We start from the raw sequence: 17,172 nt of genomic DNA on the forward strand, positions 1-17,172 counted from the left end.
TCCTCTTACCTTCCTAGCCTCTGGTTACCACCATTGCTTTTACCTTATACAAGATCACCTATATTTTTAAGACTCTACATTTGAGTGAGATCATGTGGTATTGTCTTTCTGTGCTTGACTTATTTCTCTTAACATAATGATCTCTAGTTTCATCTACATTGCTGCAAATAACAAGATTCAATCCTTTTGAATTGTGTAATATTCTATCATGTATATGTACCCATTTTCTTTATCCATTCATGTTAATTCTTGACTACTGTGAATGGCACTGCAATAAATATGAGAATACAAATATCTCATCAACAAATGGATTTCATTTTCTTTGGATGTGTATACATCAATTCCAGGAATGGAATTGCTGGATCATATGGCAGCTCTTATTTTTAAAGTTTTGTGAGGAATCTCCAAGTGTTTTCCAGAAAGGCTGTACTAATTTACATCCCCACCACTAGTGTCCAAGGGTTTCCTTTTCTCTACATCCTTGCCAACACTTGCTATATCTTTTTGTAACAGCCAATCTTACTATAGTGAGGTGATATCTCATTGAGGTTTTGATTTGCATTCCCCTGATGATTAGTGATGTTGAAAACTTTTTCAGGTACCCATTTCTATCTTCTTTTGAGAAATATCTGTTCACATCTACTGCTGATTTTTAAACTGCTTTTGTTTTTTGCTACTGAGTTGTTTGAATTCCTTATATATTCTGAATATTGCTAGATGTACAACTTCAAAATATTTTCTTCCATTCTGTAGGTTGTCTCTTACCTCTGATAACTGTTTTCTTTGGCTGTTCGTAAGTTTTTCAGTTTGATGCAATCCCATTTGTCTATTTTGCTTTAGTTTCCTATGTTGTGTGGGTCATATCCAAGAATCTTTGCCTAGATCAAGGTGAAGGATATGTTCCCCTACACTTTCTTCTAGAAATTCTATGGTTTAAAGCCTTAAGATTCAGGTTTTTTGTGTGAAATATAAGGCGAGTCTACAGGTGGGAGTTTGGCAAAAGTTAGGCTGCCACCTGGGATGTCTACTTGCCATATCAGACAACGAAGTCTCTCATCTGTTGGTTAACTTTCTAAATGGCCATACCAGCTGGGGCTAGGAAAGGCAAAAGTCAGGAGCAGGTCTCCCATACAAGGTAGCAACACAATGAATTGGGCTAATACCTGCTACCCCAGAGCACGTGTAATTATCAAGAAGTTAGATGGGGACTGGAGCCAGGTCTTGAAATCAGGCACTCCAATATAAGATGCAGTGTACCAAGAGGTGTCTTCACTACACCAAACACTACACCAAACCTGTCTTGTTAAGTAAGCATTCTTCTCCTTCTCTCTGCTCTGAGATACTGAAAACTCATATTGGTTCACTTGATGATGTTCTTTATGCACCACATGCTTTTGCCTTTTCTTTTTGTTCCACTAAGTAAATTCAAATGACCAGTCTTTAAGCTCATTCCTTCTTTCTTCTGCTTGAAGTGTCTGCTATTAAGAATATCTATGAATATTTTCAGTTCCATTAGTGAGTTCTTTAGCTCCAGGGTGAGCCTGGAAGTTGGGTCCATAGGAGCATGCTTCAGTTCCAGGATAGTAGAGGCTGGTCTGGAACCTGAGTCAAAAGGATAAAGCCTGCCACCAGAGTCCAGTGGAGCTTGTATCAATCTCTATGGGTCCAATCAACTAATGCTTGGTTCCATGATACCTGGCACTGAAGTGAGCCTAAAGGGTGGTTCTGCTGGTACTGGCTTGGAGTTTGGGGCTGCAGTGGCCCCAATGATATTAGACGATAGACGGAACTCTTGGACTATAGGAGACAGCCAGTTTCTGGGGCCTGGATTATGCCTGGGGATGGTAGACAGTATAGGGCCTAGAACCATGTGGGCCAGCTTTGAACACAGAATGAACTGAAGAGTGAATCTGCAGAGGCCAACCTAGGGCATGGAGCTGCAGAGGCCACAAGGTTCACTGGAGCACACCTGCTACTAGAGTCTGAAGTGAAGTGCTTTCTTCAGTCTCCTTTCCCGTGAAGAACATGAAGATACTTTAAAAAAATTTATTTATTTGAAAGTCAGAGGTACACAGCAGAGAGGAGAGACAGAGAGAGAGAGGTCCCCCATCTGATGGTTCACTCCCCAACTGGCCACAACGGCCAGGATTGCACTGATCTGCAGCCAGGAGCCTCCTCCAGGTCTCCCATGCAGGTGCAGGGGGCCAAGAACGTGGGCCAAACACGTAGGCCATCTTGTGCTGCTTCCCCAGGCCATAGCAGATCTGGATCGGAAGTGCAGCAGCCGGGTCTCAAACCGGCGCCCATATGGGATGCTGGCGCTTCAAGCCACGACGTTAACCTACTATGCCACAGCGCTAGCATGAAGATACTTTTGAGCTGTGCTACCAGAGCAGGGAAGAGGTCACACAAGTAATGTGAAACCACCCTTCCCATCCTCTCCATCTTTTCTTACTTCTGTGCAATAGTCTAGCACTTCATTTCCTCACTTACATCCCTTAGCTCTTACAAAGGTATTATCACGCATGGACAGTTGTTCATACTGATGAACTTCCAAGGGGACAAGGGGTGGAAAGTCCTATCCTACCATCCTGCTGACCTTGCTCCTCTTTACACGTTTTCAATGCTACTTTGACATCAGTTCTGAGAGACAAATATCACAGGAATGTGGCATGACTTTTCACATTTTATGGTTACTTTTGATGAAAACATTTAATTCTAACCTAAAATTCATTCACTTTTGCCTCTAGAAGTTGAACTGATTTGTCTTGAGAAAATCTTCATTAACAAAATTTGTCACAGAACACAAATGGACTCAAACTTGTTAAGAAAGACTGGCCACAGAACTCCCTGGAACTTTCTGACACTGTGTTAGGTATAAAAGAGAAACTGGGGCCAGCACTGTGGTGTTCCATCTGCAATGCCGGTATCCCATATAGGTGTCGGTTTGAGTCCTGGCTGCTCCTCTTCTGATCCCAGCTTACTGCTACGGCCTGGGAAAGCAGTGGAAGATGGCCCAAGTGCTTGGGCCCCTGTACCACCTGGGAGACCAGGACAGAGCTCCTGGCGTCAGATCAGCTCATCTAAGGCTGTTGCAGCCATTTGGGAAGTGACCCAGCAGATGGAAGACCTTTCTGTCTCTCCCTCTCTGTCTGTAACTCTACCTCTCAAATAAATAAATATTTAAAGAGAGAGAAACAATAGCTGATAACTACTGAGTTGAGTAAACTAATACATCTATATTAGTCCCCTTTATCCTCAGGAGATATTTCCAACACCCTCGGAAATATCTGAAATCACAGAAGTACTGAACCCTAAATATTACTGGAACACTGTACCAAAATAGTGATGAGTGCATATATTTGAGGTATCTGCATTAATTCTGTGACAAAATATTTGTGGGGGCCAGTGCTGTGGCATAGTGGATAAAGCCAGTGCTGGTTCAAGTACCAATTGTTGCACTTCTGATCCAGCTCTCTGCTACAGCCTGGGAAAGCAGTGAAAGATGGTCTAAGTCATTGGCCCCCTGCACCCACATGGGAAGACCTAGAGAAAGCTCCCGGCTTCTGGCTTCAGATTGCCCCAGCTCCGGCCATTGCAGCCAACTGGGGAGTGAACCAGTGGATGAAAGACCTCTCTCTGCCTCTGTTTCTCTTTCTGTGTAACTCTTTAAAATAAATAAATAAATCTTTAAAAAGAAAACTGTGCTTTTACTAGCCATATCACAAGTAATAATAATGTTACTGTCTTATTTTCAATTTTTATAATGTTAGGAAATTATAAATTTATTAGAAATCAATGACTTCTTCAAGTTTATGGATCTCCTGAATTCTCTTCATGAAATCCTAGGTCAAGAACATCTTGCATTAAGAGACCATGACAGGGGCTGGCGCCGTGGCTCAACAGGCTAATCCTCCGCCTAGCGGCGCCGGCACACAGGGTTCTAGTCCCAGTCGGGGCGCCGGATTCTGTCCCAGTTGCCCCTCTTCCAGGCCAGCTCTCTGTTGTGGCCAGGGAGTGCAGTGGAGGATGGCCCAAGTGGTTGGGTCCTGCACCCGTATGGGAGACCAGGATAAGCAACTGGCTCCTGCCTTGGGAACCAACGGCAAAAGGAAGACCTTTCTCTCTCTCTCTCTCACTGTCCACTCTGTCAAAAAGTAAAAGAAAAAAAAAGAACATCTTACATTAAGAGACCATGACAGGGGCTGGCGCCGTGGCTCACTTGGTTAATCCTACGCCTGCGGCACTGGCATTCCATATGGGCACTGGGTTTTGGTCCCAGTTGCTCCTCTTCCAGGCCAGCTCTCTGCTGTGGCCCAGGAAGGCAGTGGAGGATGGCCCAAGTGCTTGGGCCCCTGCACCCGCATGGGAGACCGGGAGGAGGCACCTGGCTCCTGGCTTTGGATTAGCACAGCGCCGGCCGTAGCAGCCATTTTGAGGGTGAACCAATGGAAGGAAAACCTTTCTCTCTCTCTAACTCTGCCTGTCAAATTAAAAAAAAAAAAAAAAAAAGAAAGAAAGAAAGAGACCATGACAAAATAATTTTAGAGACATACATGCAAGATTAGCTTTCTTGATTCACAGAAGTTCTATGAGATTTAATAAGTATTTTCATATGAGGAAAAGGCAGCAGTGAGATAGTTCAACTACAAATTATTGGTAGAGCAGAGAAATGAGATGACTGCAAGCGCAAACCTTGTCTTACTAATTTATTTACTGTATTATCTTGGGAAAAGTTGTTTAAATCTCATTTTCCCAGTCTATTAAATGGAAATAGTAACTGTCTACATCTTTCAGTTGTGACAATTATAAACATACTATCTTTGTTGGCCAATTATTTGTACTGCTGCTATCCATGTGGGAGATCCAGATGGAGTTCTGGTCTACTCACTTCAGCCATTGTAGCCATTTCGGGAGTGAACCAGCTGATGGAAGATCTCTTTCTCTCTGTCCCTCTCTAACCACACCTTTCAGATAAAGAAATCTCAAACTAAGAAGAAAGTAAATGGATTATCTGTAAAAAAAAAAAAAAAAATCAACCATCCAACTGTTTAATATAAGGACTCCTTAGATTTCAATAAGAACTTATTTTTAAATAATATAATTGATTACTTAAAAGCAAGATGACAGTGATTGCAAGGTGAATAAAAAAAGGGGGGCATTCTACTTTAAACTATGTATATGTCTTCACATTAGAATTGTGAATCTTCAGACAACGTTTGAGTTCTAGGCATACCTTTTTTTAATGGGTGTAACTGCTGAAATCTACTGGAGTACAGATCATTAAATGAAACAAACCTGGGTAGTATGATGTTGACAAGCACATGAGAGATTATTTCAGATTTTCTAAGAACTAGACATTGGAAAATAACAAGATGATTAGGTAAGTCATATCCAGTTGTTTTAACATAATATGACCATCATTAAAATGTTAGTAATAGCAACACAGAAAATATTTTGAAATGTTAACTGGAGGAGCTGGTTAAGCCCTGAGCTCTCCTTTGGCACTACTACTAAATTTAAATTATATTCTAGTCTAACCACAAAGGTTTATACCTTGTAGATAATGTTTTCTTAGGTCCAAATTGCACTCCTTAACAGCAAATATCATTTGTTACTAATCATTTAATTTACCTTACCCTATTACAGTTGAAATTTCACCCAAGCTCTTAATCTCTTTAAACTCCCTTCCACAACGCAATCATCTGTAAGCCAAACTAGTTTAAAATCTTCAGAGTACATGACCATGAAAAATTATCTGATGTTCTAGAGTTATCTTCTACTTTTTTATCATCCCATCAGAGTATTAGCATGAAAAAACTACAACTTCAAAGCATTTGAAGAGCAAAATTAGGGTCATTAAATAAACTGCTAAATTATTACTAAGCCTATGACTGACTAACAAGATCTGAGATTAATATTAGTTTCTTCTAAGAATCTACTGATCCATTTTAATCAGAAAACTTGATTTTGGAGACATTACATTAGAATACACCATTTCTGAACAGCTGGGACACAGAAAATAAAACTAAGATAGGAAACAGCAAATGATGACACATTTAGTTTCTAAAAGTAAAATAACACAATAACTGTTTAGCAATCAAAATCACAGCCAGGTAGCTATTATATATCACTCTGATTAAAGTAAGTATAGCATTAAGATAAGAAAGCATTATCACATTAGCCAAGAGAACAGTGTGATGTGTGATTTTTAAGAAAGTGCCTCTGCTACTCTTTACATCTGTATCTTGGAAGTAATCAATTTACAGGAAATTAGCTTTAGCAATGATCCTAACTGGAATCTGGGTCCTTCAAGCTTCACAAAAGGATAAAAAGGTCTTTACTACAGAGATACTAATACTGAGTAAGTACTAAAGAGGATAGTTTGAAGAATATTTATTGTTAAACTTAACTATTCTAAAAAACATGAATATTTAAAGCTGACAAAGTGTCTTTTACTTAGTTCCAAAAATGTAATCTGGGGGAAAAAAACCCTAGCCATTAAAATTATAAAGCTATGGACAGGTCGAATTGCAAAAATTATAAGACCATCAACAGCGAAATCTAAAGAAAAGTTAAACTTCCATAAAAAGCTGCAGGCTGGCACATGAAAATTTTTACAAATTCAAATAATAATAGCAGGGGAGGAAAAGAGAATCTATTAAATTAATGATTTCAAGACTCACTTTGCACCAGGATAAAAATGGAAAAAAGTGCTTGTAATATGCATGTAGTTACCAAAAATATGTAATTAGGTAGGATCATCTAAAGCAGGGTTTGGGGAAGTCCCAGTATTGCAGGATAGCTGCAATTCCACACTGAGCATGGTATCAATGGACAAGATCTGTAACCTCCCCTTACAAATGGGATAGGTGGAATATGTTACTGCCAGGCTCCATACACTGAAAAGCACCAGGCCCAAAACTCATGTGACTTTCACACCCAAGACATCATAATTTGTAAACTCTTTACACAGAACGGAAAATCATAACTTCCAAATTCCATTACTGATTCAAAAAAATTCACTAAAAAACTATTTAATATATTCCATTATTATTTGTCTTAATTAGTCAAAAAACTTGAAACAATAATCAAAAGTATTTTTTCATCTAAGGCTCTAGACAACTAAAAAACTGCTGATAACGAAATTGCAAATTTAAAATAGTCAATATCACTGGGGAAAAGTTTATCAAACTCAGAAACAACTTTCAGGAAGAATAACACAAAGGTTCAAATCTTATGTCAACAGTAACGACACCAGATTTAAACCACATTCACTATGAAGAACTAGACAACTAGTGTGTCCCCACATATTAAAAAAAAAAAAAAAAAAGCTGGCTGAGGATGGGGACAAGTGGGGAGGCAGACAGTGGAGACCTCTGGAAGATGGAATCTCTTCTCTCTGCTGGTCCTAGAAGAGAAAAGAGACACCAATAAGCATCAACACACTGTCGGAATTCCTCCCCATCATAGACCCACCAGTCCACAGCTGTTTCTCAGTGTTACAGCAGCTTTGCCTTCCAACATGGCATTTAATGCCAAGAGAATGTCAAGACCACCACCTTTCCTAGCTTGATTTAAAAAAAAAAAAAAAAAAAAAAACTGTAAAAATTACTTCTATGGTTATAATCTGCATCAAATAAGACTGAAAGCAGTCAGGCTCAAAGTAATACTTCTTATCATCCTATGAAAAATAACTTGAATTTTTTCATGAGTGGGCATGTGTGTATGTGTTTCTGTATATAAAGCATGTGGCTACAGCCAAATACTTGTTTTCTAACTATTGCTTGTGATTCTTAGTCAACATATGCAGATCATGGAGAGGATGGAGAGACGGAGCTGTTTACATCAGACTGATGAAGGGCAATTAATCAACTTGTACAATTTGAAAAAAGGTTATCCTTGTTCAGGAAAGAAGCCCAAAAACAACTGAAACAAAAAATAATAGCCTCAATAAACAATTGAGATTTACAACAGTAGACCACCCCCTCAATTCTGCAATACAAATAGATTTCTGTGGAATTCGCTTTTCCTAAGTAGTTTCAAACCAAGTGGAAAATTCTTACAGACACCACTACAGCTTACTCAACCCTAACTCTGAAGCACTGTGACTTCTCACATATCCTGGTGAAGCCCTAGTCACTGGAAGGAATGCTTCAATTCAGTCACTCACGATGAAGATCCATCTGTACACAACGGGGAGCTGACTGGGAGAATTAAATTAGCAGCATCTGCGTTTACTTGTTACTGATTCCTTTTTTCCAGGTACTGTCTAGGCACCTGGGGCACAAACAAAGGAGTAAAAGGAGTCTGACTACGAAGAACAAGCACTAAAAGTCCACTACCTGCAGCCCTTAATGTTTGAAAACACGTACTTCTAAACTCATTGGGTCTGGGGCAAGCCAACATATTTTTATCTTCTCGGTTGGGTTTTACTACGGAGACAAAGTACACGTCGGAAGGATGAAGCGTTCCCGGGCAACACAGTGCAGATGGATTGCAGCTGTACCTCCCGTATTTGCAAAGCGCTTGCCAGCAACCGAGCCCAAAGAGACGCAGTGACCCTCAGGCCCATCGCTTTGGGGAGCTTACAGAAAAAGACTGAGGAATCGGGGCGAATGTCTTAATTTTGTGAAACCGCCTGGAATTTTAAGAGGTGGACCTTGGCAAAACCATTAACAAAAGGATTCAGAAACTCAGCCACTAGCAAGCCATCTGGACAACGCCTACTCATCGAAACGCCAATATTCAAAACAAAACCAAGGGTCTGACCAAACACACCACGTGTTTCCCAGCGCCTCAAGTGTCTTCCTAAATCACTCAGCTGCACCTGCGGCAGAAGCGGAACCTTCCGGCGCGGGAGCCCCGAGCCGCGCACGTCGCTGTGCCCCTGGGACGAGGCGGATGCGACCCTCGGGCCCACGTTCACGGCCAAAGTGGGCAGGCCTCGTCCAGCCCCGCCGCGCCGCTGCCCACGAGCCCGCGGCCTCCCGAGAGGACGCCGCTGCCCCAGCCACCCCGGCTGCTCACCCCTACCTCACGCCGCTGCTCCGAAAGCCCCGGCACGCGGGCCCGGCCTGTCCCCGGGCCCCCACCGGCACGCGGCCCAGGCGGCCGCCGAGCAGCAAGAGGCCGCGGGCCGGCAGCGCCATGGCAGCGGAGCCCCAGCCCCCGGGCTCCTCCTCCCGCCGCTCGCTCCGGTCCTCACAGCAGGCTCGACTCCGCCCTCGCGCGGCAGGAGGGAGCGGGGACCGTGGCGGGGAGGCGCCGAGAGGATGCTGGGCCGTGGGGGCGGGGCCAGGCGCCGAGGGCGGGCCGTCACGGGGCGGGGCCGGCAGTAGTGAGGAAAGGCGCGCGGCTGTGGAGAGCGCCTGTGTGGCCCCGCGGCTCTGCCGCCCACCGTCCACCTGCGAAAGCGCGCGGAAGACGTTTTAACTAAGCAATCCACGCAACACGCCCACCTTCCTCCAGAACCAGAGCTTCTGCCCTGCTTCTGCTGCACTTGACTGCGAGCAGGAAAGATGCCATAGGTTCTTTGTTTCCCACGCCTTTTGTGCGGCCTTGGGAGCCAGAGAGAGAAGCAAAGATGTGAGGCTTGGAGAAGGAAGGGGACGCGACTGAGGAAGGCCCGGACGCTCTCTGCGGCTCTGCTTCATCATCTCTGCTTGTGGAGGGAAAGGCTGGCGTCCCCGTGGTTTCCTGAGTCAGGGTCGTGATTTAGCCCAGGCGCCCTGTGTGGTGCGGTGCGTTTGTGTGAGAAAGCAAAGCATCTGCTCCCTCAGAAAATGAACCATCAGGCCGTCCATTCATCGTGCAAATTAAAGCAGACAAAAAGGACGTGGTCCCAGCTGCACCGGGAACGGGACAGCACCGTCTTCCACACCTCAGGCTGCAGCTGCGCTGTCACTGAGAAACCCTGTCTTCTAACATCAAACTCTGTCAGAAAATCTGCTCTTAAAAAAAATAGCAGCAGTAAGAACGAACATCTCACTCTGGTCTGGCTGACGGAAGTCAGTTTGACTCAAAGAAGGAGGCTAGAAAACCTAAATGAACTTGGGTTTGGTGGTGAGATTTTAGATACAACATCTATGTCGCAATCCTTAAAAAAATTACTGTCTAAAAGACAGTGTTATGAGAATGAAAAGACAACTCATAGACCAGGAGAAAACAAACACGTTTCTGGTAAAGGATTTGTAGCCAAAATATACAAAGAACTCTTAAAATTCATTAACAACAGGAGTTGAAAGTAGGCAAATTATTTAAACAGATATCTACCAAAAAGCGTATGAAAAAAAAGTGCAACATCATCTACCACTAAAGAAATGCAGATTAAAATAACAATGAGATACTGGTCCATTCCCATTAGAATATTTTAAGTCCAAAACTCTGATAATACCAAATGCTGACAAAGATGGGCAGCAACAAAAGATCTCACTAATGGGTGAAAATTCAGAATGATTCGGTCACTTTGGATGACAGTTTGTCAGTTTCTTACAGAGCTAAATATTTCAACCATGCTATCCGATACTGAGCAACGATACTGAGCAGAGAACTTACGGCTACAGATAAACCTCCATGTGAATGTTTATAATATCTCTACTCATATTCTCCAAGAACCAAGATACTCTTCAATAGGTGATGGATAAATAAAGAAATATCATATATATATATGATTATATATATAATTAATAGGTGATGTATAAATAAATAAATATATATATGATTATATATATAATTAATCAATGCAAATAAGCAAGCTGAGATAGACATTTGGGGCAGCATTTAATATGCTAGTTAAAACACCTACATCCTTTATTGGAGTATCTGGGTTCCATACTCGGCTTTACTCCTGACTCCAACTTCCTGCTAATACAAACCCTGAAAGGCAGTGGTGATGGCTCAAGTAGCTGGGTCCCTGACACCCACTAGCAGACCTGGATTGAGTTCCTTGCTCCTGGCTTAGGCCTCAGTCTGGCCATGGTTAACATTTGGGGAATGAACCAGCAGATGTGGGACCTCTCTTTCTCTCTCTTCCATTCTCTCTCTCTACTTCTGCTCTTCAAATAAATAAAATGAATCGACAACAACAACAAAAAAGAACTGTATTTTACCTCTGTAATCTTCCAAAAACCCATAGCACCAGTCTAATCACGAGGGAAAACAATTAAACATATCTCAGTAGAGAGGTACCTGACAATTGACTTAAGCACAGTACTTATCAAAACCTTCAGGCTAATCATAGGCAAGGAACAGTCTGAGAAATTGTTATATCCAAAAGGAAACCAAGGACACCCACAATGTATATGTAAGTATTGGGATCTCCTGGATTGGATCCTGGAACAGAAATAGGATACTATGTAAAAACTAAGAAAATCTGAATAAAGTATGAGTTTTAGTTACTAGTATTGGTTTATTTATTATATAATGTAAGATGGTAATAAGAGAAGAAACTAGGTGGTTGGTATATGTGAACTTTTGGTACTATCTTCTAAATTTTTCATGAAATTTAAAATTTCAAACATTAAGTCTATTTTTTGAGTCTGTTCAACCAGGGTAGTTCTCTCTTAAAATCTGTACTGGGAGAGATTCTTTAAAGGTAGACTTTATTACAATTTATTATTTGGGGCTGGCACTGTGGCACTGTTAAGCTGCTGTCTGCAGCACCGCATTCCATATCGGCACCGGTTCAAGTCCTGGCTACTCCACTTCTGATCCAGTCCCCTGTTAATGACCTGAAAAAGCAGTGGAAGATGACCCAAGCCATTGGGCCCCTGCACCCATGTAGGAGACCAGAAGAAGCTCCTGGCTCCTGGCTTCGGATGGGCCCAGCCCCAGCTGTTGCAGTCATTTGGGGACTGAACCAGCAAATGAAAGATCTTTCTCTCTGTCTTTCTCTCTCCCTCTGTAACTCTGCCTTTCAAATAAATAAATAAATCTTCCAAAAATTTATTATTCAGTGTTGTCCACCAGACAGGTAACTGAAGGGTAACATTGATATTTTTATCCTCATTGTGCTCTAATACATGCTTTACAAATATTGAATTCACTTGAATTGAATCAATGATTATAAAAAGATGATTTAAAAAAGCTACTCACAAGAGTAGCATTAAGAAAATCTTCTCTCATGATTATTTCAAGTATTCCAATGAAAACTTTTGCATTACCATAAAAAGAGCAATGCATTTTATGCCACAGAGATATATGTTTCCATTCATAGTGCCCATGACATTGTTTGAGACATCTAATTTAATAAGCTCCATTGAGTTAATAGGTTAACTGTCATTATATAATAATCATAGTATAACAAAATGTTTCAAAGTGATTATCAGAATGTGAACAGTTAACACTGAAGTCAGAAACCACCAAGGAGCAGGTGTTCACCCTCATGATTAAGACAGGATGCCCACTTCCCTCTTCAGAATATCTGGGTTTGAAGATCAACTCCAGCTTTGCACCAATAAAGACCCTTGGAGGCTGTGGTAATGGCTCAAGTAAATGGGTTCCTGCACTTCACATGGGAGACCTGAGTTGAGTTCCCAGAAATTGGCTCTGGTTCCAGCTCAGATTTGGATATTGAGGAATGACCAAGTAGATATCCTCTGCGGAGTGAACCAGTAGATATTCTCTTTCTCTTTTCTCTCTCCCCACCCCCTATTTGCTTTTAAAATAAATACACAAATAAATCTTTATTAAAAAAGAGAGAGAAGCTAAACAAGGAGCTGATATTTCACACTTTTGCTGTGTACCAGTGAGCGGTACACAGCAAAATATAAGGGAAGATATACACTGTACTCTCTACCCTGCTCCAATATTTTGTTAGTGTTTTCATTTGTCCAACCTACCTGGAAACCAGAAAGCAAAAGAACCTGGAAATACAGTCTTCTGGAATGCAGAACAGAGTAGGTAGGAGGAAGGCACAGGAATCCATCTAAATGTAAACAAGTTAGCCCAATAATTCTTTCAGTTTTTCCTGACAGGAAACATAAAAATGCTTTGAATATGACTCTTGGAACACTAATCAAAAGTTTCTCTGGATGTAGATTTATAGAGTCATAAGCTATGTGCACATACAATTTTGAAAGTCAATAATACTTTGCTAAAATTCATACAGAATATTAAGGAAACTCATGCTTTCTTATTTGAATTATCACAAAGATACAATGGTCAAAACACAGTAGCACTTTCATAAAGTCAAACATATAGGTCAAAGGCATACAACAGAGAGGCCAGAAACAAAACTTTATGGTTAAATGATTATTGGCATGCTGTCAAGGCCATCCAATGGAGAAATGACATTCTTTTCAACAGACCATATTAGGAAAACTGGATAACTATATAAAAGGGTGAAGCTGGACCATTATTTTATACCATAGATGAAAATCAACTCAAAATGGATCAAAGAACTAAATGTAAGAGCTAAACAATATAACTCTTAGAAGTATACATAGGTGAAAAGCTTCATGACAATGGTCTGCAATGATTTTTTGGATATGACATCAAAAGCACAAGCAACAAGAGTAAAAAAATAGAAAAATTGAATGACATCAAAATTTAAAATATCTACAGAGCATAAGACACAATGAGTGAAAAAGACAAACAACACAATTGAAAACAATATTTGTGAATCAAGTGTTTGATAAGGAGTTAGTATCCAGAATATATATATATATATATATATATATATATATATATATATATTTTAAAACTCCTATAGCTCCAAAACAGAAAAACAAAATCCCAATTAAGCAGTGCCATGGCGCAGTGGGTTAATCCTCTGCCTGCGGCTCTGGCATCCCATATGGGCGCCAGTTCTAGTCCCGGCTGCTCTTCTTCCAATCCAGCTCTCTGCTATGGCCTGGGAAAGCAGTAGAAGATGGTACAAGTGCTTGGTCCCCTGCGCCCAAGTGGGAGACCAGGAAGAAGTACCTGGCTCCTGGCTTCAGATCGGCGCAGTTTCGGCCATTGTGGCCATTTGGAGAGTGAACCAATGGAAGGAAGACCTTTCTCTCTGTCTCTCCCTCTCACTATCTGTAACTCTACCTCTCAAATAAATAAATAAAATCTTAAAAAATAATTTGCAGAAGACTTTAATAGACATTTCTCCAAAAAGATACATGAATGGCCAACAAGCATGTAAAAAGATGCTCAACATGATTAAACATTATGGAAACACAAATCTAGACCATGACGTGATACCACTTCACATCCAGTAGAATGTCTACTATTAAAAAATTATCAGTGTTGGGAAGATATGAAGATATTGGAGCCTTTTTAGGGTTCTGTTAGTGGTAATATAAAATGTTGCAGTTGCTATTGAAAACAGCATAATAGTTACTCAAAAATTTTAAAACATATCTATTTTATGATCCAGAAATTCCACTTGTAGGTATGTACCCAAAGGAAATGAAAGAAAGATCTCAAAGAGGCTTGTGTATATCCATGTTCATAACAGCATTATTCACAATAGCCAAAAGATGGTAGCAACACCAGTGTCTATTAACTGATGAGTAGCTGAACAAAATATGGTACTTACTTGCAATGGAATTATTTTGCTTGTGACCTAGATATTGACTTCATTATTTTTAATGAATTTATTGGTACATTAGATTTTCGGGACCACAGCAAATGCATGATAGTCACTACAATACCATTCTTATTAATTCTCATGTTAATATATTAATACAAAGAGTAGTATCAATGTAGTTCGTAGATAGAATTCTAAGAATATAATTAAACTTCCCTTCCTCCCTCCTTCGCTTCCTCCATCTTTCCTTCTTTCTTTCCTTCTTTCATTTTCGAGAGTATATATATATTTTTTTTGACAGGCAGAGTGGACAGTGAGAGAGAGAGAGAGACAGGGAGAAAGGTCTTCCTTTACTGTTGGTTCACCCTCCAATGGCCGCCACGGCCGGCGCACTGCAGCCTGTGCATCGCTCTGATCCGAAGCCAGGAACCAGGTGTTTCTCCTGGTCTCCCATGCGGGTGCAGGGACCAAGCACTTGGGCCATCCTCCACTGCACTCCTGGGCCACAGCAGAGAACTGGCCTGGAGGAGGGGCAACCGGGACAGAATCTGGCACCCCAACTGGGACTAGAACCCGGTGTGCCGGTGCTGCAGGTGAAGGATGAGCCTATTGAGCCACGGTGCCAGCCGAGATAGTATATTTTTAATTTATACTATAGTCAAAGGCTACTTGCAATGGAATTTTCTTTAACTCTAGAATGGAAAGAAATTCTGGCACAACATGAATGAAACTTGAGGACATTATGCTAAATGAGATAAGTCAGCTATCACTCACAAAAACAAATGCTATGTGATTCCACTACAGTAAACAAATCCATATAGGTTGAAAGTAAAATAGTGGTTGCCAGGGGCTTGTGAGAGTAGGAAATGGGGGGCTGTTGTTTAACGGGTGCAGAGTTTCTGTTTTGTGGGATGAAAAGAGTTCTGGAGACTGATTGCAAAGCAAAGTGAGTATACGTAACACTATGAAACATGACCAGACATTTAAAATGATTACGATGGAAAGTATTAATTATGTTATTTTTCACACCTAAAATTTTTTTAGAAAGCCAAAGTTAGTGGCAAATGTTTTGTTATTTTTTAATTTATTTATTGGAAAGACAAAGTAAGAGAACAAGAGAGACAGACAGACAGGTAAACAGAGCTCCCATCTTCTGGTTCATTCCACAAATGCCTGCATCGACAGGAATTTGGCCAAACTGAAACCAGGAGTGGAGAACTCAATCTGCACTGAGTGGCAGGAACCCAAGTACTTGAGGCACAACCTGCTGCCTTCTGGGGTGCACTTTGGCAGGAAGCAGGAATGGAGAGCAGAAAGAAGACTAAAACCCAGGCACCCCAGTATGGAATGCTGCAGGCCTTTAAGAAGTGAACCCGTGGACAGAAAAATCTCTGTCTCTCTATACACAATACAATCATTTCTAAGAAGAAAACCACAGACCAATATCCCTCAACAACATAAGTCACAAAAATCATCAAAAAAGCAAACTAAATATTGCAATATATTAAAAGTATAATATATCACGACCAAATATATTATTTGGGGGAATGTAAATCTGGTTCAACACTCCACAGTCATCCAGTGTAATTCACCAAGAAAAAAGACTAAACAAGAAAAAATAATAGTTGTTCAAATAGATATAGAAATAGTACCTGGGGCTGGCATTGTCGTATAGAAGGTTAAGCCATGGCTTGCAACACCAGCATCCCACATGGGCACCGGTTCCAGTCCTAGCTGCTCTACTTCCGATCCAGCTCCCTGCTGATGTACCTGGGAAAGCAGTGAAGGATGGTCCAAGTCCTTGGGCCCCTGCTACCCATATGGAAGACCTGGAGGAAGCTCCTGGCTCTTGGTTTCAGTCTATCCCAGCCCTAGCTGTTGTAACCATCTGGGGAGTGAATAGATGGAAGATCTCTCTCTATCTCTCTCTCTCTCACTCTCTCTCTCTCTTCAAATAAATAAATCTTTGAAGAAAAAAAAAAAAGAAAGAAAAAGTGTTTGACAAGGCCCCTGAATGCAGAGGAGAGGAAAAGGCTTAGTCAGTCCATGATGAAATCTAGGTCCTTGGCTTAGGCAGGTGGGTGAATTGGGTATAAAGCAAAGCGATAAAGAGAGGAACAGTGGGCTCCCCGTGTGAACTCCAGGAGGAGCTAACTGAATTAGAGTGGTTATGTGTTAGCTTTGGCAGGAAGAAGAAAGAGCATATCCCTGATGATTCAGAGAAAGCAGCCTAGCAGAGCTGGCAGGGAGCAGCAGTCAGGAAGTCTGTGACCTGATTAATGTGTCCTGGGGAAGAAATGCACTCCACCCAGAAACACACAGAGGGGCTCTTTCTTGAGATTTCGTGTCTTGGCATTCCACAGAGGCTGGGTGCAACCAGGGTGGGGCTGGGTACTGCTAACTGAAGTGGAAATAAAGGAAGAAAATACAGATAACAATCCTGGCACTTGTCCCTGGCTCTGCTATTGACAGGTTTCATAACCTTGAGCAAGTCACTTAATTTTCTCTTTGCTCATTTCCTTTCACTAGCAAATCCTATTAAAAATGAAATGATGGTTATCAGAATACTTTAGTAGCTAATTAATACTCACAGGGTCGGGGAATGTCTCTTAGATAAAGGGATTATAAGTAAAAATTAACCAGGTGAA

At 41.2% G+C, this 17,172-nt stretch overlaps 1 protein-coding gene across 12 annotated transcripts in view; it reads right to left on the bottom strand.

Annotated features, from left to right (window-relative positions):
• The window catches only part of MTHFD2L (methylenetetrahydrofolate dehydrogenase (NADP+ dependent) 2 like), a 158,318-nt gene extending 141,974 nt beyond the window's left edge, over positions 1–16,344 (bottom strand). For 5 of the 12 annotated variants that reach the window (XM_062198679.1, XM_062198675.1, XM_062198678.1 and 2 more), the window contains exon 1: positions 9,037–9,182. In XM_062198679.1, the coding sequence (XP_062054663.1) occupies positions 9,037–9,152 (116 nt within the window). In that variant the 5' untranslated portion in view covers positions 9,153–9,182. Of the gene's footprint in view, positions 1–765; positions 3,704–4,184; positions 5,011–5,049; positions 7,412–9,036; positions 9,183–16,176 lie in introns of those variants that run through there. The other 7 variants (XM_062198687.1, XM_062198684.1, XM_062198681.1 and 4 more) reach the window with 7 other exon arrangements.
• Positions 16,345–17,172: the final 828 nt, after the last annotated feature.

This window comes from Lepus europaeus, chromosome 8 (assembly GCF_033115175.1).
Source record: "Lepus europaeus isolate LE1 chromosome 8, mLepTim1.pri, whole genome shotgun sequence".
In the NCBI taxonomy this organism is placed as follows: domain Eukaryota; kingdom Metazoa; phylum Chordata; class Mammalia; order Lagomorpha; family Leporidae; genus Lepus; species Lepus europaeus.